This window comes from Dasypus novemcinctus, chromosome 20, assembly GCF_030445035.2.
Source record: "Dasypus novemcinctus isolate mDasNov1 chromosome 20, mDasNov1.1.hap2, whole genome shotgun sequence".
In the NCBI taxonomy this organism is placed as follows: Eukaryota; Metazoa; Chordata; class Mammalia; order Cingulata; family Dasypodidae; genus Dasypus; species Dasypus novemcinctus.
In genome coordinates, this window is record NC_080692.1 from 37,815,770 (window position 1) to 37,842,402 (window position 26,633).

Sequence of the window (26,633 nt, forward strand, 5' to 3'; positions counted from 1 at the left end):
TTCAATCCAATTGGATTGGGAAAAGTGGACATGGTGGACGATGGGTATGGGGAAAGGCAGGAAGAGATGAGAGGTGGAGGCGTCTTTGGGACATGGAGCTGCCCTGGATGGTGCTTCAGAGGTAATCACCGGACATTGTAAATCCTCACAGGGCCCACTGGATGGAATGGAGGAGAGTATGGGCCATGATGTGGACCATTGTCTATGAGGTGCAGAGGTGTCCAAAGATGTACTTACCAAATCCAATGGATGTGTCATGATGATGGGAACGAGTGTTGTTGGGGGGGGGGAGAGGGGGGGGTGGGGGGGTGGGGTTGAATGGGACCTCACATATATATTTTTAATGTAATATTATTACAAAGTCAATAAGAAAAAATCTGTTTCAGTAAATGATTTGAGCTAACAAAATAATTTAATTAGAAAAAAAATCTCCATCAAATTCAACACCCCCCCCACCCCCGCCCCCTCTGCTTTGGTATGAAAGAGGAGGTGACATTCTGAAAACATACAGGTAAAGAAGTAATTACACAACCCAAACCCATAACTTCGATTTCAAAATCCAAAAAGCTCTAAAAACCAATCTTCTCTCTGTAACTTATTTGGAAAATATCACATAGTGTGACTATTCATACATTTAGTTGCAAAATTTTTTTCTGATTGTAGATGTTGCTCCAGGCCCTGTTAGGTACAGGAAGCTATAGGTACTTGTTACATTTCTAGAATCTGAAAAAAAATCTGAATTCTGGATCACAGCTACCTCCATGAGTTTGTTTTTTTTGTTTTTTTGTTTTTCCCTTTTAGATCTAGGGCTATCAGAAGTCTTTTTTTTGTAAGCAAGACTCATTATTCCCGTATAGCTTTATCTTTCACCCACTGCTTAGCCCTCACAAAAGAGGGTTTTATATTTCTTGGCTCTTACCAGCAGCAGTTTTCACAAGCTCCCTAAAAAATATGTATATGTTTTGTTATTCACAGACATTTTTTAACCTCTCTTTCCCCTCCCCTCATACCTTGGGAACCTCTAATCTACTTTCTGCAAATCTGTTCCCTTGGGACCTCTAATCTACTTTCTGCAAATCTGTTTGTTACAGACACCTCTTATAAGTGACATCATACAATATTGTCCTTATGTGCCTTGTTTATTTCACTGAAAGTAATATTTTCAAGGTTCTTCCATGTTGCAGCCGTTCTCAAAACTCCCTTCTTATGGCTGAATAATATTCCATTGCTTGTATGTATCACATTTTGTTTATTCCTATACTTATTGATGGACACTCAATTTGTTTCTGCCTTTTGGCTATTGTGAATAACGCTGCTGCAAACACTGATGAACAAGAATTTGTTTGAGATCCTGTTTTCACTTTCTTTTGGTGTATACCTAGACGTGGAATTCCTGGGTCATATGGTAATTATATATTAACTTTTTGAGGAACCACTCTATTTCTTTCCACAGCAGATACACCATGTTACATTCCTACCAGTAATGCACTAGAGCTCCTGTTTCTCTGCAGCCCCTCCAGTGCTTGTTACTTTCTGTTTGTGTGTTTTTTAAAAATAATAATAGGTATCCTAGTGAATGTGAAGTCATATCTCATTGTGGTTTTGATTTGCATTTTCCTAATGGCTAATGATGTTGAACATCTTTTCAAATGCTTATTGGATGTTTGTATATCTTCTTTGGAGAAATGTCTGTTCAAGTCCTTTATCCATTTATTAATTAGATTGTTGTTGCATTGTAAAAGTTCTTTATGTATTCTGGATATTAAGCTCTTATCTGATATATGGTTTGAAACTATTTTCTCCCCTTCTCTGGGTTTTCTTTCTCCTTTTTTTTTTTTTTGTAACATTTTTTGTATTGTAACATATCTACAGCCTAAAATTAACCATTTAGACCACTTTTCACTTTCTTGATATATCTTTTGCACAAATTTTTAAAATTTTGATGAAGTCAAATGTATTTATTGCTTCTTTTTTGCTCACAATTTGGTGTAATAGCTAAGATTCCATTATTGAATCTCAGGTCATGAAGATTTGTCCCTGTGCTATCTTCTAACAATATTATGGTTCTTATATTTAGATCCTTGGTCCATTTTGAGTTAATTTTTCTAGATGGTATGAGGTAGGGGCCTACCTTTTGCATGTAGATATCCAGTTTTCCTAATACCATTTATTGAAGAGACTATTCTTTCCCTATTGCATGTACTTTGTACCCTTGTCGAAAATCAGTTGGTTGTAGATGTGTGGGTTCAGTACTGTTCATTGGTCCAAATGTCTATCTTTATGTCAGTACCACACTGTTTTGATTACTATATCTTTGTAGTGAAATTTGAAATTTGGAAATGAGTCCTCTAACTTTGTTCTTTTTAAAAATTGTTTTGGCTATTTGGGACCCCTGGCAGTGCCATATACATTTAAATATTAGCTTTTCCATTTCTGCAGATAAAGCTGTTGGAATTTTGATAGGGATTGCATTGACTCTGTAGACCCATTCCATGAACATGGGATGTCTTGCCATTTATTTAGGCCTTTTAAATTTTCTTTAAACTGTGTTTCATAGTTCTCAGTGTACAAGTGTGTTTTATATCCTTGATTAACTTTTTTCCCTAGATATTTTATTTCTATCCTATTTTAAATGGAATTGTTTTCTTAATTTCCTCTTGGGATTGTTCATTGCTATTTTATAAAAACAGTTGATTTGTGTGTGATCTTGTATCCTGCTGCTTTGCTGAAATCATTTTATCAGTTCTAGTTTTCTTGTAGGTTTCTTTGGATTTTATATATATATAAGATCATGTTATCTGCAAGTAGAGAAAAGTTTTTACCTCTTCCTTTCTGATTTAGATACCTTTTATTTATTTTTTCTTGCCCACTTGCTCTGGCTAGAACTTCTAGTATGGTATTGAGTAACAGTGGTGAAAGCAGACATCTTGTCTTGTTCCTTATCTTAACGGTAAGACTTTAACTCTTTTACCATTTTGTTGTGTTTTTTTTTTTTGTATTTTTCTAAGTCTTATACCTTTTTGCCCTTCTTTTCCTCCCTTTCTGCCTTTCTGTTTGTTTATATGATCTTTCATATTGAGTAATTTTGAATCATTACTCCTTTCCTTTTGAGTAAATTTTTCTTTATGGCTACCATGGAGATTATATTTAACATCCTAAATATATTACAATTTAATGTGTATTGATGCAAACTTAACTGCAGTAACATACACATGTTCTGTTCCTCTGGCCCGCCACCCCTCCCCTTCTGTTGTTCCTGTCACAAATTACGTCAGGATTTGTTCCTGATTTGTATGCATTTGAATTTTAAGCTACATAAGAAGAGATGGCACAACAAATGGAAAATGCAATAATACTAGCAAACACCCACCCACTAAAGACAGAAAACCGATGTTAAGAAGGCTTGTTGTCTCTTTATGTCATTGTGGATACTGGCAGAAGCCAGAAGCCCCTACTGCCGAGAGGAGCTGTGCGGGACTCTCGGGGATCTGCCAGAACAAGAAAAGCCCAAACACAGAAGGAAAAGCCAACCAAAAAAGGTGCCCGGGCTCTCCACATCTGACTGGATGCTAGTGGAAGGCTGGATTTCTGCTGCTGCTGCCCTCCGAGGGAAACAGAGGCCAGCATCTGTTCTGATCCAGCAGAGACCAGACTGACCTTGACCTCCACACCCAGCTTTTGGAGGACAGGGTTTCCTCTGCCCACCCTGGCCCCTTGCCGCTCCTGGGTCTGGGCTTCGCTTCTGCAACCTCTGCTTCCCCAGCCGCCACTGACCCAGGGCTTGGGGCTGGTCATGCTTCCCTTACAGAAGAGGAACGCTGGGCAGCCTGTCCCTTCTTCAGAACTCCTGTGCTTGTTCTGAACATCCATACTCGTTGCAGGGTTACCACCTAGTCAATTCCAAATCCCTTTTTTCCAGCTTCTTCATTTTTCTGTTGGAGGGAAAGATCTGTAAAACTTCCTCTTTCACCATTTTGCACCTGCGCTCTCTCGCCATGGGTTCCATTTTAAAGGAACCCTTCAGTGAGAGTTAAATAAGAATATCATTACTAATCCCTCAGAGTCTTAAACTTGAGATTTCTACACCATTGATGCTGATATTTTTAAGAAGAATCAAATAGAGATGGAGAGAAAGAGAAAATCTTCTCTAGAAATTGGATTGTTGTCTTTGCAGTAGTTGCAAGTACTTTATCAGTGTTGTTACTTAGTACAGTAACAGTTTTTTCCTTTCACATTATAAAGAGTTATGTAATTGGGGCATTTTCTAATGAATAACCTTTTTGCAGTTGTCATTTAAGGCTCTTTTAAGATGATTTTTTCAAGTACTCTGGGTTGCTAGTTGGATGCAGAAATGTGGTTAATTATAGAAGGTAAATGGGCACGAGGCCAATTGATGGCGAGATCACCGATGTTGTAGAGTGTCGGTGAGTGAAGTTGAAATACACAGGTGCAGACATGGCATTTGGTGTTAGATGCTCAAAGATGAGCCAGATAGTGATTCAGCATAGGAGGTGTAAGAGGCCATTTTACCCTGACTCCTGGCTGCCTTAAATATGGCATGATGGGTTCTATAGTAGGGTTATATCCAAATGTTGCTCTACCTGGGGAGCTGGCACTGTTTTCCCAAAATCAAACATACAGGCTGGGTCTTAAAATAGAAATTACAGGCAACTGCAAGAGAATGGAGGGTGGGACTAGGTAGCAGAGGGAGTTTCAGAACCAAAGCAACAGAGGCGTGTCTCAGAATTTTGAACAGATTGTTTTTTCCTACCTTTTTTTCTAAATTCTGGCCTTTCAATGTCGTTCTAATACATTTTGAAAACTTTTTCTTTGAGCAAAGAAATGGGCTGGATCATGTCAGCATCTAATAGATATTAATCTTGTCAGTGAGGGGGAGGATAGTGATCAGGAATTCCTTTAAATGCCAACACTAATTCACTTCAGTATTTATTAATCATTTGCTCTCCTGGACTGGGCTCTAACAAATACGACTTTGCTGTCAGAGTGAGACATGTGTCATGTGTAGCACAACATTTTCCCCATTGTTAACACAGGTCGGTGTAATGAATCAATGCAGACTTTTCTAGTTCCAAATATACTAGGTTTCTTTCAACAAGGTTACTTATTGATAGTTGTGAAAGAGAAACATACATTTTAAAAGAATTTTGATGCCAAACGATAAATGTATCCTTTCAAAGATCATGTAAAAATAGGTGAATGGATTTAATAAAACTTTCAAGTTTTGAAGTGTTGTTTTTCCCCCCTTTTAGACCTTAGCTGGATCTCCAAAATACAAGTGAATCAACCAGCAGTTCTGAGGCGTGCAGCGCAAATCCAGGCTCGCAGAACCGTAAAAAAGGAGTGGCAAGTAAGGGTTCTTCTTGCGCATTCTCTTCCTGTATTTTATAACGCACAGTCTCTTCCCTCAAGGCCACAATATTGAATTTCGCTCAAGATGTATCTAAACTTAAAAGATTGCAGCTGTCCATGACTTATTTTAATAATTCATATATGATGATGATGGGTTGGAGAAAGATAACACATTTATCCAAACAAGTTAAAAATCTTATCACTCTTGAGTGGCAAAACTGCAAATGAATTTGAGGCATCTTTATTCATGAGTGAATTAAATGGCATATTTTCGCAACACATTTATTCAGTTTCTCAGACATGCCTTCTTTGGTTGTCTTCTATTTTAATTTTAAAACCATAACATCTAAACCTGGCGTCTCCACTGAGGAGGCCCTGAGGCATAAGAGTTGACCTTTTTGACCATGTTTTCCTTACTATTAATTTTCACAAATCATTTTTCAAATTTCGAAAAGTGATGTTTTGTAGGTAGTTGTGGTCAGCACATTCTTCAATATATACCAACCAAAGACGTACTATGTGTCACAGGACTAAACAGAATTCGGTGTTCATTTCACGAGTGTGGCAGAATATTTTTAGGGTAACTTTGCACATTTTGCTCATCCTTGGAAATATTCTGGTTGAAACGGTAAAGGAAAATCCATCAGAATGAGTTGTGAAATGTAAATATTGTTTTAAAACTCAAATTGGATTAAACTGGAAAAAAGACCAACAAGGAAGTTGGGGTGTCTTGAGTTTCATAGGATCTCATCCAAGAGCCCAAAGATAAAATGTAGGATAGAAACTGTGTTCCTCCTGAATTCTCCATGTTGGACTCCTTATGGAGGGGATGGAGAAGTCAGGAGTTGGGAGACTTGATCATTTAGGGGTTTTAATTTGGGATAATTGTGGGAGAAAAAGAAATTTTATGACTTGAGTTAAATTACTTCCCCCACCCTGATAATGTTCATCTTATTAGTCTCGAGTAATGCTTATGTCCTATAACAGAATAATATGCCTTAGAATAATGTAGACATCAGGTTTTAGCATGCACATTCATTTGCACTGGACTGGAAATTAACTTTTCACCTTGTTTTTTACTTTTCTTCAAATCAGGCTGCTTGGCTGCTGAAAGCTGTTACCTTTATAGATCTTACTACACTTTCCGGTGATGACACATCATCCAACATTCAAAGGCTCTGTTATAAAGCCAAGTATCCAATCCGAGAGGATCTCCTAAAAACTTTAAATATGCATGATGAAGGTAATGTTGAAGTGTCTAATCTGTCCATTGCTTACCTTGTTACAGTCCTTATTACTAACTCTCAGAGGATTTAATACAAGATTCAGCTGCTAAAATGATGGCAGCAATAAAATTAATGATATAAACTTTTGCCAAATATACATAGGCTAGTAATTCAGGTTCTCCTTTGAGAAACAACAGGGAGAGAATCTGATTCTTCTGTTTAGGTTATTTCTTTCCATCCTGGATTAATTGTGCTGGTAGAGAGTTTCTCTTTATTTCTTTCTAAGTCTTCAGGTTTGGAAATTTTCTATCTAGTGAATCTAAAATACTGATTTTGATTCCCTAGCCACACGAGAAAAAAACTGTCTCATTACTTAATAATCACATCTCATGCATAAAGTATTTTCTGTGAGTAAATGAAATACTTTTAAGAATAAAATACAAATGGGAAATATTGCATGCTTGCATATTAGGCTAGATCTTTTGAAAAAAGTCTTATACACTCCCTTTGAATACATGAGAGAGAGGACTTTCTAAAGTTGCCATAGTTTAGAACCTTAACATTTTAGAAATGGAGTAAACTTTTGAGCCAGTCTCTTTAATTTCTAAATGAGGAAGCAGAGACCTGGGAAGGCTGCAGTGTATTTCCAAGAGGACTCATTAGCTAGGCAGGTTTTAAAAAGCCAGATCTCCTATCTAGAGAGCAGCATTTCTTTGTTCCCGAATGCCTGTCTATAAATGAGTGTGACTAGAAATATTGAATTGGTCCATTGCATGTATTTTATCCCGAATAATTTGTAGATAATTTATAGACCTAAACAACTCTACAGCTTTTATAAGATTTTTATCATATTCCTTTTGCGTTGATAGTTATGACACAACCTTATTTATAGCATTTGAAAGTTACAACTTCGAATGAGTCTTAGGATATTGTTTTGTTTTCTAGTGGCTATGTGGTTTTATATTTTATTTTTTTTAAATTTAAGGTTGCATTCCTCCCAATGAGGGTTATTGCCTCCAAGTTCAGCTTTTATTTCTTGCCAAAGATGGAGTAGGATTTTTAAAATATTATTTTTCTCTACCACCCTGTATGGTCTTTTCCACTTAAATTTTTCTTCATCCCCACCATCCTGTTTGAATGTTGTATAAGGCAGGATTTTAATTATTCACATGAACTAAAATATTTTCATTGAGTCGTCACCACCAAGTTAACTACTTAAGACTTAAAAAAATTGTATTATAGTGACCTAAAAGAGCAATCTATCAAAATAGTTTTATTCTGTGATAGTAATGATGAGAAAATGATCCATGTTGTCACTGACTGGAAGGGAAGGTGGGGAGTTAAAAACCTTCCATTGGTCGCTGCATTGATGGGGAATTATTTTTTCTCTCATTTTGATTTCTGCCAACGTTGTCCTGTAAATAATAATTAAACACATATTGTGCCAGTTAAACTTCATATACAGGAGGCTGTTACGATGTTGTTCTTCACAGGCATTACAACAGCTGCCGTTTGTGTTTATCCTGCCCGAGTGCGTGATGCTGTGAAAGCACTAAAGGCTGCAGGATGTAATATCCCAGTAGCATCAGGTAAAATTGGTCATGGTTTTGTTGTTGTTTTTTCAACATGTTTCTAGCAGTTCAGCTCAGACACCCTGGGGTATTGTATATAGCTTTATATTTAATTTTAATTAGCTGTATGTATTTAGTTAAGTGTGGACTCATTCTTTTAGTATTTATTAACTGCCTAGTAAGTATCAAATATTTTGTTAAGTCCCAAGAATACAGAATTGAATTTCTTTTTTTAAGGAAATACAGTTGTTTAGGAAGAGTAATCAGATAAAAAATATTATAATGCAGGATGATAGACATACTCATAGAGATATGCAAAGAGTATAATTGTAACTCTGAGCAGGGGAGGATTTATTCTGCAGAGGTTGGTGACATTCAGGAGGGTCAGGGAATGCTTCGTAGGGGAGGTGGTGCCTGCACTGGGTCGTAACAGATGCGGGAAAATGTAGAGCGTTGAGGGTGGTGTTTGAGGAAGTGGCATGTGTGAAGGCACAGGAGCATGTTCAGGGAACTTAAGTTGTTTTCCAAAGATTGGATCATAAGGCAGGAGAAGGGAAAACCATGGCAGCTGAAAATGGACAAGTAGGTAGGGGTCACACAGGGAGGGGCCTGCCAAGCCGTGGCGTTTGGTCTCTTTCCTGGGGGTGGGAAAAACACTGAAAGGTTCTAAATAGAGGGGTGGCATGATCAGCTTTGCGACTTACTAGGTTAAACGGCGGTAGGGGATGGATTAGGCAGGTGCGGAAACAGGGTTATGGAGACTCGTGGGAATTGTTGACAGCCACACTGAGGACCTAGAAGGTCAAGGGAGAGAGAGGGGACACCCCAGGGTTGGGACTTAAGTTCCCCTCAGTAGGACTAGGCATGAGGGAGAGGAATTGTTAAAAATTTCAATTTAGTAAATGTGTGTCTGTGTATGTAAATGGATGGATACATAAGTACCTACAGACAGACATGCATAAATACCTACCTACCTACATAGATCCATATAAAATTAGATTCTACTTCCAGAAGATGTCGAAGGAGGATGGTCTGGGTGCTTTAAAAAAGGAATCTATACAGATCAGTAATTTATTTTGCTAGGCATATATCAGTATACACATTCATAGCCAGTCTATCTGTGAGGATTCCCAGAGTACCTGGCAGCTATATATTTATAGATCTTAATTTTCCACCAGCCTCAGTCAGCTTAACTTTTTCTTTATGTAATAGGAAAACGTGCTTTACTCTAAGGTAGCAGGCCCAAGGAATTTGGTAACATTAAGGAAACACAAGAGGTTATCTGTAAACGTGGGAATGGAATTAGAGATGTTCATGTAGAAAATTTTACACAACTTTTGCAATAGCGTAGTGGTCTTTTAATTTTCCACCTATATATACTTGATCCCGCCCTCTACAATTCAGCCTCCAGTTGTGTATGGTGGACTACTGTAGGTGCTTTTGCCTCCTGCGTCCTCTTCCCTTCATCCCCATCTGCTCGGCAGGTAATTTTAAGATAGCCAGTTGGGGGAGTCTTTATTCCAATTTGGTTACAGCAGCTGATGAGGTTCACAGGTGAGTAAATCAAGAAATACAGTGATAACCCAACTTGCTTAAGGATAGGATCCAGAATTAACCAGTGTCCCTCAAGATACCAATTAGTTAAAAAAAAAATTTTTTTATATCATGAGTGATTTTACACGAATCCAGACACAGTCCTTTATTTGGTGAAAGTAGGAAAGGGGACATATGACATAGGCCATTGGCACATGTGATTTTTTTTGGTCTGAAATTCTTTGTTGAGATGCTGATCAATTGAAATGGGTTTTTTCTGTCTTTTGCTTTTTATCTCTACTAGTGGCCACTGGCTTTCCAGCTGGACAGACTCATTTGAAAACACGATTAGAAGAGATCAGATTGGCTATTGAAGACGGAGCTACAGAAATTGACGTGGTGATTAACAGGACCTTGGTGCTGACAGGCCAGTGGGAGGGTAGGTAGATGTCCTTACCTAAGAGGGAGTCACCGTTCTCCCCCGGTGATTCACGTGGCAGGAATCTGGCAAGAGGGAGCATGCTTTGGTGGTCACTGTTCTAGATTATGAGTCCCTAGATCAGGGGGCAAATCTATGAGAAAACCTGGCTAGGATGCCCCTTCTTGGGACCATCATAAATCGAGTCAACTGCCTACATGCATGAACCTTTTAGATCCGTCTGAGTACTTAATGAATAGCTCTTTCCACGAGGTAGTTTCATAAACTTAGACTTTACCAATAGGCTTTCCTTTGAGAAGGGACAAGATACTAATATTCTGTACTGCTCAATACATCAGTCTCTCCAGGCAAGTCTGTTTTGCAATGTTTGTTTAAATATAATGGAGGGGGAAACGGACTTTGGCCCAGTGGTTAGGGCGTCCGTCTACCATATGGGAGGTCCGCGGTTCAAACCCCGGGCCTCCTTGACCCGTGTGGAGCTGGCCATGCGCAGTGCTGATGCGCGCAAGGAGTGCTGTGCCACGCAAGGGTGTCCCCCGCGTGGGGGAGCCCCACGCGCAAGGAGTGCGCCCGTGAGGAGAGCCGCCCAGCGCGAAAAGAAAGCCCAGGAATGGCGCCGCCCACACTTCCCGTGCCGCTGACGACAACAGAAGCGGACAAAGAAACAAGACGCAGCAAATAGACACCAAGAACAGACAACCAGGGGAGGGGGGGAAATTAAATAAATAAATAAATCTTTAAAAAAAAAAAAAAAAGAAGACCTAAAGAAGTCTATCTTTATAAAAAATAAATAAATAAATAAATATAATGGAGGAAGCTCCCTTTTTTATGTTAATCTTTGTGGATTTTGAGGATGGTAGCTTATTAATAAGTAGCCTGCTTAGATTTTGTTAAGTCTGTTTTCTTCCTCGTACTTTTACACATAGCTGCTATGAACATTATTTCCTCTTTACCTTTGAGCTTCATAATTTACTGTCACACCAGATTACAATAAGGCATTGCCCATTCCAGAAACAAGCTGTTGTTTTTATAATTAGATAGTAAAGAATCAAGTAGATTTTTGCATCTGTCTTAAATATATCATGCATACTAAAAATGAGATTGTGGATAGCTAAAATAAGTAGAGTTGTCTTCTATTTATTTACCTTCCAAAAAGTCATTATAACAAGTAATTTAATCAAAATCTCTTAACAGAATCATAAGATAAAGCCAGAATAATATAGTCTCTTTAGATAGGTGTATTCCAAATAAAAAGCATATTTAATTTTGATTATGGGGATGTACCTGCTCATTTTTTAAAAAAAAATCCAACCAGTAATAAAGGAATAAAGATTCCACCTAATCTCACCTGTTAGAAATAATCCCTGATAACATTGCAGTGCATAACTTTCTAGACTGTTTTCTCTGTATACATACATACAATTCCCCCCTTTTTACAATTTTAAATAAAAATATTATATTTAATATGTTTTTCCTTAACCTGTTTACTGCCAATATGTCATGCATAGCTTTGTATGACTAGCTCTCCATCTAGCCATCTATTTTATCTTCTATGATGCTTAATTCCACTGTTTATAGATTATGAATTGCTTTTGGTTATAGAATAGTGAAGATTCAATCAGTGGTTTAGACACTGAGGGATTTATTCTCCTACAGAAGTGAAGGCCAGAGGTAGGTATTTCCTGGGACCCCACAAAGTTCTTGGAGACCCAGGCTACATTTATCTTCCAGTGCCAAAGCATGTAGCTTCTGCTTTCATACTCAAGGGCACTCCATTGTCTAAGATGGGTTCTGGAGCCTCAGCCTTTATCCTCATCTCCTAGACAGCAGGAAAAAAGGACTTGTCCCATCTGAAAATCACACACTTCTGCTTGCACTTCATTGACCAGAGCTGAGTTACATGGCCCATGGCCCTACTTGGTCATAAGCAAATAGTTCTTTAGCTTGGAATATTTGCTTTCCAAAAAGGTTCTACCAGTCTACCTTCCCATCTATCCCTTCTCATTACCCCATACCTTCATCAGCATTCATCAAAATTTTTAATCCTTCCCAGGATTTAAATCCTTGACAGATCACAAATCTCTTTTCGTGGTTTTAATTTGTGTTCATTATCATCATCTTTCATGTGTGTTTTAGCCAATTGCAACCATCTTAACAGGCTTGTTTTAAATATTTATCCTTGTTCCTATATTAATACTTCTTGTCTGCTTTTAGTCACAGACTTAGTTAAGATTTAAAGCTAAAGTAAGAGGAAAAAGTAAGCATAATATTGAAAACAAATATGGAAATGAAATTTCTGTAATTTAGTTGAATAAAAACCTATGTGCTCCTTATGTCTCTTACTAAGCAGTTGTAGGTACAAAAGTCTACTTTATATCGTTACTTTTGCTCTTCTTCTAGTATACTACTAATTGGAAAATAAAATACAAAAGGAGATAAATTTTGATATAATTGGCTAGCCTTTAATGAACTAGGAGTGGTTGTTTTTAAGAACTGATAATTTCCCAAGAACATGTAGTCATGTGAAATATAATAACACATCTTTGTCCCAGTCCATTTTTTCCTATTCTGTTTTTATGGTGTTAATAACTTCTTGACCCTGAACAAATTGAAAAGGAACATTTAATGCTAGAAATTCAATTCTAAATAGAAACCTACAATGAGTTAGTGGTTTTTTGCACTGCAGTATTTTTTCTTAATTTTGATTCCCAACATTCGCTATTTACTAAAATACGTGCCTACAGTATATTTCTTAGAACTTACTGATGGACATGTCTTTCACATATCAAATCCAGGTCCCTCTCCTATGTGCACTGAGGCATGTGAGTACACTTCTTAAAGCCCAGTAGAGAGATTCCCATATTTTCAATCTGGCCAGTCAGGTACAGCCAAACAATTTCTGATGACTCCAGGGCTCCACAGTTTAGAATATGGATTTAAAGAAGAGACTGGAGGAGGGCTTGTATTTCTCTCCTCTCATTCTCCTTGCTGACAGTTTAAAATCTGTCCTCTTGGGGAGCAAGTGTGGCTTAAGCAGTTGAGTGCCCACCTTTCACATGGGAGGTCCCGGGTTCAGTTTCTGATGCCTCCTGAAAAAACAAAGACAAAAAGCAAACAAATGAAAAAGCCAACTCAGGGGAGCCAATGTGGCTTGAGCCCTGGCTTCCTATATACGAGGTCTTGGGTTCAATCCCTGGTCCCTGGTACCTCAAAAAAACCAAACCAAAAAAACTATACTCTCTCCAAACTTCTAATTCTTTGTCCACCTTGAGACTCTTTCACTCTCAACCAGTGACCTACCCCCTACTCTGCGAGAAAGTAGAAGCATCCTGCAGGAACTCTCTCAATTTCCTCCTGGAGAGGAGGAAGCAAAGGAAAGAAGCACTTTCCAGGTCTTTGTGAGCCTTTGCAGACCCATTGCACACAGGGGGATCAGCAGAAATGGCCTGCAAGGTGGCTAGACCTTCCATGACAGTTTTCCAATGTGCTTCATTCATTGTAGCAATTGAAAGTGCTGTTTGTCTCCTGTTCCAGAGCCTCTTATACCTGATATCCCCTTCACTTCTTCAGCCCCGACTTGTTCTCACCTGAACTTCATCTGTGGACTATGTACCTGATGGCTAGCAGGAGTTTTAGAATGAGACTGTAAAATGTTAGGGCTGAAGCCACAGGGTCTTCTTTGATTCTCTTGTAGCTGGATCAGTATGGAAGTGGATCCTGAAAATCCTGGATATGGGCTACAGTTTTAATTTTTTATTTGCTTAATTGTGGAAAGAACATCTGAAAATAAATGGATATTTTTCGTTCTTCTGTATAGGTGTTAATTAGAATTTCTTATTAGAAAATCAGTCTTCTAAGACTATAGACACTTGCAGAAGGTATCACATAATCCCTAGTCTGTGAATTTTTTGTTTTGGTAATTGTTTTTAGCCAGAGATATTCTAGGGTACTTATGGCAGCTGTATTTTTTTTTTTTCATTTTAAAAACAATTTATTGATATGTACCATTCATACATGAAATACATAAAGAATAAGTGTACTTACAAACAAACATGCATAAGATGATAAAGGGCTCCCATATATCACCCCACCACCAATGCCTTGCATTGTTGTGAGACATTTATAACAAATAATGAAAAGCATCATGAAAGTATTACTACTAACTATAGTCCATATTTTAACATTTGGTGTATTTTACCCCCAACCTACCCTATTATTATTTTTGTTGATAAACTATATAATTTATCTAAAATTTACAATGAATAGCATTTGGTATGATTACTGAGTTATACATTTATCACTCCAGTCAGTATTAGAGTATTGTCGTTACTCCAAAAACAAAAAACAAAAAAGAAAATTCAAACCACTGTCATAACCATATGTTAGCACTACTAATTACAAATCCTATGATGTGCTTTCAACATTTCTATTCATCTCCAAAGATTAACAGTCTTTTTACCATTTCTGCACAGGTTAAACCTCAGCTTTCCATTCTTTAACCACATTCTATTCTCTGGTGACATATTCTAGCTATTAACTGCATGAGTTTGCACAATACATTTAGTTTATAATAGCACAGTCATACAGTATTTGTCCTTTTCTGTCTGGCTTGTTTCACTCAACATTATGTCCTCCAAGTTCATCCATGTTGTCATGTCCTTTATGACTTCATTTCTTCTTAGAGCTGAATAATATTCTATTGTGTGTATATACCGTAGTTTGTTTATTCATTCGTCAATTGATGGCCACCTGAATTGTTTCTATCTTTTGACAATTGTGAATAACGTCGCTATGAACATCGGTGTGCAGAGGTCTGTCGTGTCACTGCTCTAGATCTTCTGGGTATATACCTAGTAGTGGTATTGCTGGGTCACATGGTAGATTTATATCTAACTTCCTTAGGAGCTCCTAAATAAACTTCCACAGTGGCTGTAGCATTGTATATTCTCACCAGTGTGAATAAGTGTTCCTATCTCACCACATTCTCTCCAACGTTTGTAGTTTTCTCTTTTGTTAATAGTGGCCATTCTTGGTGTGAAATGATATTTCGTTGTAGCTTTGATTTGCATTTCCCTAACAGCCGGAGATGTTGAACATTTTTACTTGTGTTTTTTTTTTGTCATTTGTGTTTGTAGTTCTTTAGAAAAATGTCTTTTCAAGTCTTTTGTCCATTTTTTAATCAGTTTCTTTTTCTTTTTCTTTTTTAGTTGTAGCATCTCTTTATGTATCGTGGATAGTAAACCCTTGTTGGATGTGTGATTTCCAAATATTCTCTCCCATTGTGTAGGCTATCTTTTTACCCTCTTCACAAAATTCTTTGAGACGCAGAAGTGTTTAATTGTGAGGCGTGTTTACCTATTTTTTCTTTTGTTGCTTGTACTTTGGGTGTAAGGTTTAAGAGACCCCTGCCTACTACAAGGTCTGAGGTGTCTCCCTACATTATCTTGTAGGAATTTTATGGTCCTGGTTTTTATATTTAGATCTTTGATCCATTTTGAGTTGATCTTTTTTTTTAAGTTTTAAAAATTATCATTTTAATTGAAAAAACAAATGGAAAATATATATATTGGTGAGGGTGTTGTTTTTTTTTTTAAACAGATTTTTAAAAATTTATTAAGAAGTTTTATTGATATATATTCATATACCATACAGTCCATCCGAAGTGTAGTCAGTGGCTTTTAGTATAATCCTAGAGTTGTGCATTCATCACCACAAAAAGTTTTAGAACAATTTTATCACTCCAAAAAGAAAAACTCCACACCCCTTAGGAGTTACCTCTCAATCCTTCTATCCTTCCCCAGCCCTACATAATCACTAATCCAATTCCAGCTTTATAAATTGAGTTATATTTATATTTAAAATAAATGGAATCATATAATATGTAGTACTTTGTGTCTGGTTTCTTTCATTTAGCATATTTTTGTTTGCCGGACACTAACATTTTGTAACATTAACATACATTTGTTAAGTTTCAAAGTAAAAGTCTTATATATGCAATATTACCCATATGCTCTGCAGTCTTATATTACATTTTTTAGGTTTCCTTCTAGTAATATACATGACCTTAGACTTTCTCTTTCAACCACTATAATACCCATATAATAGCACTGCTAGTTACAAACCCTGTGATGTGCTTCCAACTTCTCTATTCATTTCCACAGATTAACAAACAACATTTTGTTTTGAGGGTCTGTTTCTGAACTCTCAATTTGATTCCATTGAACAATTTGTCTATCTTTATGCCAATACCTTGCTGTTTTGACTGCTGTAGCTTTATAATACACTTCAAGGTCAGGAAGTGTGAGTTCTCCAACTTTCACTCTTCTTTTTCAGGAAGTTTTTGGGTATTCAGGATCCCTTACCCTTCCAAATAAATTTTGTAATTGACTTTTCTATTTCTGTCAAGTAGGCTGTTGGCATTTTGATTGGTATTGCATTGAATCTATAAATCAACTTGGGTAGAATTGACGTCTTTATGATGTTTAGTCTTCCAGTCCATGGACATGGAATGACCTTCTGTTTGTTCAGGCCTTCTTTGTTTTCTTTTAGCAGTGTTTTGTAGTTTTCTGAATGCATACCCTTTACATTCCTGCTTAAATTATTTCCTAGATATTTGAGTCTTTTTGTTGCTGTTATAAGTGCAATACAGCTATATGTTGTTATGGTTTTTGTTTTTATGTTATCATTCTTCAAAACTTCATATATTATTGGTAAAAAATGTGCATGTTTTATCCCTCGAAGGTTATTTTACTATCTGATGTTTTTAGCTTATCTCTGTTTTAGTTTTATAAGATTAATTAGTTGCTTTAGTGGATGAAAACTATGCTCTTTGAACATTTTGTGTCTTTTTTAGTTTAAAAGACTGCTTTACAATTTTGTATTAGGTATTTAACTGTACACATAATTATCTTGAATTATTTTCAGGCCATTTTTGTTCAGTATTGAACATCTTTCCAGTGTTCAAAAAATACATTCATCAGCAATTATTTTTAGGTGATTTTGAATAGTATGAAATATAAAAGGAAATCTACTTTATGACTCTTACATTGGAAACATAGTCTTCAAACACTTGGATTCTTACTTAAGTCATGTTTTTATATATACAAACTTTACTAACAGTTTTCTATGGCTATCGCAATGCTTTACCAGAAACCTTACTGTATGGCCAGGAGACTCAAGATTACAAGTATACCTGCCTTTTAGGTGAAAACGGGAAAGAAAGAAGATAATTTTAAATAGAGAAAACTAAAATGCTAGAGATGCAAGTTCCTGCAGTTGTAAGAGTTACAGAAGGCAGAGCCACACATCATCCTTTTCTGGATAATGTTTAATAGATGCAGTTTGAGATCTCATCCCCAGCTGCTCACCTTGGATCTACACTGCCGGGCATACACGCCTTTCCCAGTGTAGCTAAACCCTCTTACTCCTACCAGTGAAGATGCTCCACCTACACGGCCTCACTCACTTTTCAGATGGGAGTGATGGGCAGAAGGTCGAGTTAAGATGCCCCTGCTTCTTGTCAGTGTGGCAGCAGTAGGAAGGGTAAGAGTGGACAGACAAGAGACAACTCCTGTGCTGGTTGAGCTGCTGTATTGATTAAGCATCTACAATGTAATATATCCTAGGTTTCTAGTACACCCACTTTCACTACTCCTGAAAACCTCATTGTAAGTCAGATCCTTTATTATCAGATATTTAATATGACATCACCCTGCCAGCCATTTCTCAGGTGTGTGTGTTTTGTTAAATTTTGCATTACTCTGACAAATTTGCAATTGTGGTGTTTGACAATAGCCTTGCAAATTACTGTTTGTTTAGTACCTGGCAAGAATTGTTCCTCCCTTCTATTTTTTTTTCTTAATGGGAATTTCTAGTTTCTGTGTTGTACAGATTTTTCACAGTGAACATGTGTTACATGTGAGTATGTTAGCAGAAAAAATAATAAAAGTTCTAGGGAGTAAGATCATGATGTGTGCAAAGATTTAGCTATCACAACACTTACTGAAGTATTGCTTGTAAAAACAAAAAATCTGGAACCTGAAATATCCAATGATAGGGAAATGATTGAATAAATGATTTATGTCTATGCATTGAGTGCCACCATTCGAAATCATGCTAGAAGCCTATATTTATTAATATGGAAATGTGTGATATATTGAGGGGGGGAAGCAAGTTACAAAAATAATGCATGCCATATATAAATATTTTTTTTAAACCATAGACTGTCAGATATTTTCTGAAGCCCTCCCATGGCAAAAATACCTAGATGTTAAATAAATGACAACAAACATAACTTTTTAACTTTTATTTTTAAAATAATTTAAAACTTACAGAAAAGAATTGCAAAATTAGATTTGGCATACCTCAGAGATATTGTAGGTTTGATTCCAGACCACTGTAGTAAAGCAAATATAGCAATAAAGCGAGTCACACAATTTTTTTTGTTTCCCAGTGCATTTAAAAGTTATATTTACACGATACTGTAGTCTGTTAAATGTGCAATAGCTTTAAGTCTAAAAAAACAATGAACATATCTTAATTAAAATGTGACACAGAGATGCAAAGCGAGCACATGCTGTTGCAAAAATGGCTCAGATAGACTTGCCTGACGCAGGGTTGCCACAAACCTTCAATTTGTAGAATATGCAATACAGGATACAAAATTCCTGCTTACTCTTTACTCAGATTCTCCAATTTCGAAATGTGTTTTCCTTTTTTGCCTTGTTCTCATTCTTTCCCTCTCTCCCCATCCTTTCTCCCTCTCTCCATATGTGTATGTAATTCTTTTTCTGAACTATTTGAGATTAAGTTGCAGATCTGATGACCCATTATTCTTAAATACATCAATGTGAACTTCAAAAAACAAGGATAGTCTTGTACAAAGCCACAGCACACCATCCAAATCAGCAAATTAACATTGATACCATACTACCATGAAATCCACACTCTTTGTTCAGGTTTTGTGGGTTCTCCCAATAATGTTCTTTATTAGGACCAGATCATTTGTTACATGTCTCTTTAGTCTTCCTCAATCTGAAACAGTCCTCAGTTTTCTCTTGTCTTTGAAGAATACAGGCCTGTTATTTTGTAGAATGTACCTCAGTTTGGGCATGGCTGATGTTTTCTCCTGATTAGTTTCAGGTTTTGTGTTTTGGGCAAGAATTCCATGGATATGTTGCTGAGTTCTTCATGCATCACTCAGGAGTCACACAGTGGTGAATTGACTCAATTTTGATGATGTTACTTTAATTACTTGGCGAGGATAGTTTCTGCCATGTTTCTCCATTATAAAATTAGTAAATATTTTATGTTTTAATAATAATTAATACAGATTGTGGGTGGAGGTATTTGAAATGGTATTATCCTGTACTCATCTAGCTTTTACTCACTAATTTTAGTGTTCATTGATGATTTTCTGATAGTTGGTTATTACTCTGATAGTTGCCAGTTTTCCAATTCTGTAAATTCTTTTCTACTTGTTGGCATTACTTTCCCTTTCTCCTCCTTTCCTCTCTCTGTTCCTTCTTATCTGTAAGAATGCATACATTCCAATTTTACTCAATGATAATTAATCCATTACTATCAATGCTTATTTTCATATTCAAACTGTGTTGGATTTGGCTAGTACGTACCACTTCAGACTGGCTCCTATGCCCTTTTTTTTCCCTTTCCCTCCCCTTGCCGCCCGGCTGTTTTTGCTGTTTGTGTCCATTCACTGTGTGATCTTCTGTGTCTATTTCTCTTTTTGTCTTTTTGTCTTCTCATGTTTCTCCTCTAGGATTCACCGGGATTCGATCCTGGGGACCCCTGATGTGGAGAGAGGTTCCCTGTCAATTGCACCATCTCAGTTCCTGGTTTCTGCTATGCTTTGCTTTGACTTTCCCCTTTGTCTCTCTTTTGTTGCTTCATCATCTTGCTGCATGACTCACTTGAGCAGGCACTGGCTCACTGCGTGGGCATTGGGCTTGCCACTTGGGCACTCAGCTCACCACGTGGGCACTGGCCACCGTGTGGGCACTGGCTTGCCATGCAGGCACTCGTGCAAGCACTCAACTCGCCGCATGAGCACTTAGCTCACCACGTGGACTCTGGGTTACCACGCAGGCAGTCGGCTCACCACACAGGTACTCAGCTCTCTGTGAGGGCATTTGGCTCACCATTTGGGCACTTAGCTTGCCGCGTGGGCATTCAGCTCACCATGCAGGCACTGGCTTGCTGCACAGGCACGCTTTCTCTTCTTTTTTACCAGGAGGCACCAGGGATGGAACCCAGGTCCTCCCATATGGTAGGCGGAGGCCCTGTCACTTGAGCCACATCCGCTTCCTGTCCTGTGTCCTTTTGACATGTTTCCACCATTCCCTGAGAACTCCTGTGTTTCTTGTAAAAATGTTCCAGGCTTATCTTGGACTTTCTCTGTCTAGCCTTGGAATCAGCCAATTCCCCAAGGAACTGTGGTTCCTTTTATTGCAGATTGATATTTTGGAGCCAAGATCTGGGTACTATGTTTACTCATTGCCACGAAAGTTTTTTTATTCTAGGCTCTCGCAGTGGACATATCTAGGAAATACATGAGTGAGTGAACACATTACACAACACATACACATATAAATATACATCTCTATTTCCATCTCTCTATCATCTATTTATTAGAACCCATGAGTTCATATTCATAGCTTCCATTATAATTCAGCATCACATGGCTTATTCTTGCCTTCCCCTTTTCATATTTATGCCCCTCTTTCTTGTCAGTGAGAAATCTTTCTCCCATTATCCTCAGTATATTTACTTATTTGCTCAGTTCGCTGGCATGTAACAATCTCTTGACAATGCAGGCCATCTTCTTGGCCCCGCCCCACATACTCAGGTTGGCTGCACTCGTCCCAACCCCCAAAATTCCCAGGCCTCATTGGTAAGGGAATAGCTTGCTTACCTGGATTGATTTGACCATAAACCCCTCCCACTCTACCCCCACCCCCTGGTCTGGCAGCATGCCAACCAAAAGTTTCCCGAAGCAGATGACTTGCCTTCAAGAGTAGCCCTGCTGCCCCAGCTCTGTCTGAGAGTTCCTACAGCGCAGTGTACTGTCTGAGAGTTCCTACAGCGCAGTGTACAGAATTCTCTTTCTATAAGTAAGTAAATTTGTCTTAGTTATAATAGCCTAAGCTTTTAGAGTAAATAAAATTTTATCTTATTTTATATCTGCTTATTACTAAAAGTGGATTCCAGGGAAAAAAAACCAATTAATTGATCATAATCACCATCATTTAATATTTATTTATTCCCAGAATTTGATAGTTGTTGAGCTCTACAAGCTTTATAAAGACCTGTTATCTAATCTTTAGGAGGAAAATGAAGGCTTGGAAAGGTTCTATAATTTTCCCAAGTCATACAGCTAATTAGTGGCCAAATAGGGACAGTCCAGATTCAGGTATGTGAACTTTGTCTCTGTTCTCTTCCCATCCAGAAGGCTAATGGAGCAATCAAAAGATTATTTTTAATATGGTAAAATATGCAGAATTAAGTATTTTATGTCTCTGAATTACCTTGACACTTTTCATCTTACTTAATTCCTCCCACCCCCCAGAAGAATGAAAATCAGGTCTTATGATTATAATGCTCATCTGTTAACTCAGTATTTTGAACTAGATCCCTTCAGGTATTAGGTTTTGATTACTCTATTTCAATTTATTTCCTTGAGAATACATTTTAACTGCAGCCATGTGTGCAGGTACATGTAAGTGTGTGTGCTAAGATGAAGGCAAAAAAGTTTGAGGAAACAAATTCTTTAACATGAATTGTGATCTTTATTTTACCACTGACTAGCAGTAGATTTAAGGCAGATCACATTTCACTTTTCACTTCTGAAATGTGGAGGTAACTTTAGCTCTCTCCCAAGGGATGTTTAAAGAATGCATAAAAGACACTTTGAGCAGTTTTAAAGGAAGAGGCTTTAAAAACTTGTACAGAGTTTCTGTTTGGTTGATTGTAAAATTTCATAGTGCTTGGCGGTGATGGTAACACGATGTTGGGAACATAATTACGAGCGCTGAATTATATATTTGAATGTGGTTAAAAAGGGGAAATTTTAGGTTATATATATGTTAACTGGAATAAAAATTAAAAAAACAACAACAAACAGGACTGTAAAAAACAAGCAGTGAACCCAGTTGTGAATGATGGACTATAGTTAATGGTACAATTACAATTACGGAAACATTCTTTCATGAATTGTAAAAAATATACAATTAATATACCAGACTAATGCAAGGTGTTAATAAAGGGTTGATATAAGGGAACTGTATATTTTATGCATGATTTTTCTGTAAACTTACAGCTTCCCTGATTTAAAAGAGGGAAATTTCTCATTCTTCTGAGCAATTTTTCCTTACAGTTTTTTGCAAAGGAGATCTCTTGAGCTTATTATTTTACTTTTAATTTCTTCCCCATGTGTAGTCCAGTAGCGATGATAATAAATCCACATCTTTCCTCCATCCTTTCCTGCTAATGTAGGGTAAAACCAGTCTGTTAGTTTTCCCATCATTTTGCTCACTTACATTGAAAGGAAAGTGACAGTTGAGTATGTTAATGGACATCATGATTTGAGATTGACTGGGTTACATTTCAGCCATTTATTCACTTTGATTTGTATATGTCATCTGTCTAGTTTCCATTGTGTCTTATTGCAGTATCAAAGTGCTCAAAAATACTTAGATACTGTTAATACTTCTTCATGGTTTCCTTGGCTTATGTTGGAGTAAAGAGCTCTATATTTTCTTATATGCTTATGCTCTGCAAATTCTCCATATTCTTTCATCAGACACAGGACAGTGTTTGCTTGTTTTATATTTTTAAGTTATTTTTGCATCTCTGGAAGTATATAAGGAAAAAGATGGACAACTAGTATTAGTGATTAAGTGCCTTTTAAGTGCCTCTTTCTGTTTTTTAACCGCATGTATTCTTTTATTTAATCTCCACAAAAATATGTGAGAAGACTAAGGCTCCCTAAGTAATTAGGCCCAGAGAAATTGAGTAATTCCTACCTGGTTACATAACTAGCGAGTAGTGAAACTGTCTAATCCCAAAAGTCTATGCTGTTATTCTAAGGAGCATGAGCTCCGAGTTAAAAAAAAAATTGTCTGTGATAGAATAAAATCTCCTCAGTCCTACCACAGACTGCTCTTGTAGTGCTCAAAGAGGTTGAATTTTATGTTCTTTAAGAATAGACCATGGTGTCTTGCTTTTATAAGATCCTGCCTATTGAGAACCTAATAAGCACACAACAATCATAATAACAACACTGCTTCTGCCAACACTAGCGGGTCAAGTAGCCAGACATCACTAAAGCATTAACTGTGTGCTGGGTACAGTGCTGGGCACTTCATATGTATTAGCCTATTTAATCCACCAATGAGGTGTCCCCATTTCATGGGCGAGGAACCTAAGATACATGTTAAAGCTAAGTCACTTCCCCTAATCAAACAAACAGTTCATGGTAAAGCTGGGATATAAACCCAGGCAGTTTGGGGAACCCACACTATTGGCTGTACTTCACCATACTTCCTCCGTAAATATTTGTTATACTACATTTACTAACTGAAAAGTTATGAAACCAGTTGTGGTTAAGTTAAGCTGAAAAGGGGTTTATTAAAAGGACATAGGGTTGTAGACTTCCAGGGAAGATGGCAGAGTAGGGAATTCTGGAACTCAATCCTTCCAGCAAAATAATTATTAAACAGGCAGGAACTGTCTGAAACAACTACTTTGAAGTTTCAGAAGCCAGAAGGATACTGTAGGACAGAGTAGGGAAAGAGGCTGATAAATTATGGTAAAGGACTGTAAATTTTTCTCTCCATGTCGCAACTACTGCTGTCCATCCCCAACTTTTGGTTGCCACAGGGTCCAGTCCCTGGCTAGAGGCTGCTAACAGAAAAGGATATAAAAATCCTCTTTCCCAAGAACAAGAGTATACATGGTCAGTCACTGATCATGGCTATTGATTAGTGATTTTGGATTGCTGCGTCCTGGCTCTGAAGCGACCCGCCCTGGAAAAAGTCAGTGGCAGTCATTGTTTCAACCCTCCCCAGACAGGGGTAGAAATTTAAAGAGGCAGGACTTCCTCAGGTCCATGGGGAAGATAGCTGAAGCGCTGCATTTACTTGGCAAGCCAGGAAAGCTCAGCTTTGGGAGCCATTGGAGAAGATTTAGGCACCCTTTCTGACCCCCTCCACAGGGCACTTTGGAAATGATCTGCACCCCCTTCATGGGCTCCTGGCCCTGTTTTGGCTGGGAAAGACCAAATTGGGAAAGTTCTCTCTGAGATGACCCTCTTCCCAGAATTTGGCCTCCAGGCAAAAGCAGCATGGGACAGCAAAAGGGGTGTAAAAATCTATACAGGCAGACAGTCTGGGACAAAGACCTGCCAGTGGCAGATACCTGGGAGAGAGAAGTTTGTCCCCTGGGATACAGAGGGGACAACCAAACACCTGTAGACAGGGTAATTCCAAAACAGCACAAGCCCAGGGCAAGACAAGGCTCAGTAAGACAGGGAAAACGCTGCACAGTGCATTTTCCTTGGGTACACCTTCCTGATAGGAGGGAAAATCTCTGTCTTATCACCAGCTAGTTACAAAACCAGGAAACAGACATCCCAGGGAGTAAATCCCAGAGTTAGCATTTTAAATTATTAAATAAATTACTAAAAAAGGAAGAGGATAAAAATACAGAGAACACTAACAAATAAGACAAAGCTTTAAAAAAAAAAAAGATCTTAAAAATGCCTTAGGGGATGAAGGAAAGTACAGAGAAAGAACTACAGGGAATCAGGAAAACAATGAATAAACAAAATGAGAGTCTTAGTAAGGATATAGAAATTTTAAAAAGGAATCAAACAGAACTACCGGAGTTGAAGACCACAATAACTGAATTGAAAAAAATGTCCAGGAGGCTTTTAAGAACACGGTGGAGCTGGTAGAAGAAAGAGCCAGTGAACTTGAAGACAAGACACTTGAAATGAATCAATCAGGCTGAGGATCAGAAAGAAAAAAAAAATTAAAAGCAAAGATAGTCTGAGAGCTTGGGACTCCATCAAGCACTCCAGTATATGTATATGGGGGTCCCAGAAGGAGAAGAATGAGAGAAAGGGGCAGAAGGGAAAGAAATGAGGAGAGAGAGAAATTACCAAACTCAGCAAAAGACATGAATTTGCACATCTAAGAAGCTCAGAGAACACCAAACAGTGTAAACATGAAGAAGAATACACACGATTATATCTTGATTACACTATCAAATGCAAAAGACAAGGAGGGAGTTCTGAAATTTGCAAAAGAAAAGCAATATGTTTTGGACAAGGGAGTCCCAATAAGACTGAGTGCCTATTTCTTATCGGAAACCTTGGAGGCAAGAAGGCATTGGGTTGAAATACTAAAAGCACTGAAAGAAAGTAACTGTCAGCCAAGAAGTTTATATTTCTGGTGAGATTCTCTTTCTAAAGTGAAAGATTAAGACATCCTCATATAAACAAAAGCTGTGAGAGTACATCACCACTAGACCTGCCATACAAGCAATGCTAAATGGAATTTTTCAGACTGAAATGAAGGGGCACTAGACAGTGATTTAGAGTAATATAAAATAAAGACCTGTGGTAAAAGTAACCATTTGGGTAATTATTAAAGCCAGTGTTATTGTACTGTTTGGTATGTAACTTCACTGAGGTGCTAAAATACAAATGTGTAAAAAGTAATGATAAATCTAGATTTTAGGATATACAATGTAGAATGATATAAGTGGTAACAAGTACAGAAAAAATGGTGGGTATACAGAGTGGTATAGGGAAAGTATATGTGCATGCTATTGAAGATAAGCTGGCATCAAACCAAATATAATTATTATATATGTAGGATGTTAAATTTTAGCCCTTTGGTAACCACAAGGAAAACAGATGAAAAACATATTCAGATAAAAATGAGAAGGTACTCAATGTGATACAGCACAAGAAAGCAAATCATTATAAAAGTAGGCTTTAACAGAAGAGAAGGATAAAAAAGGTATGAGACTTACAAAGGCTAAATAGCAAAATGGCAGAAGAAAGACCTCTGTTTCTTCAGTAGTGACTTTAAGTGTAAATGAATGTTTACTCTCCCATCAAAAAGCAGAGATTGGCAGACTGTATAAAAAGGCATGACCCAACTATATCCTGTCTGCAAGAGACTCACCCTAATGTCAAAGATATAAGTAGCTTGAGGGTGATGGGATGGAAAAAAATAGACAATGAAAGTGTAACCAAAAGAGAGATTGTGTAGCCATACCAATATAAGATGAAATAGGCTTTGAGGCAAAAACAGTTGTGAAGGACAAAGATGGTCATTATATACTGAAAAAAGGTACCTCAAAGATACGAAGCAAATAGGGCAGATTTGAAGGGAGAAATTGACATTAATAGTAAGAGGCTAACACAATATCGCCAATAATAGATAGAACATCTATTTAATAGATCAG

General features: G+C 37.5%; 1 protein-coding gene across 1 annotated transcript in view; it reads left to right on the forward strand.

Moving 5' to 3' along the window:
* Window positions 1-26,633, forward strand: part of DERA (deoxyribose-phosphate aldolase) — a 132,361-nt gene that overhangs the window by 43,364 nt on the left and 62,364 nt on the right. The window contains exons 2-5 of the mRNA XM_058282846.2: window positions 5,271-5,368; window positions 6,466-6,613; window positions 8,090-8,185; window positions 10,005-10,139. Coding sequence (XP_058138829.1) covers window positions 5,271-5,368; window positions 6,466-6,613; window positions 8,090-8,185; window positions 10,005-10,139 — 477 coding nt within the window. The remainder of the gene's footprint in view (window positions 1-5,270; window positions 5,369-6,465; window positions 6,614-8,089; window positions 8,186-10,004; window positions 10,140-26,633) is intronic.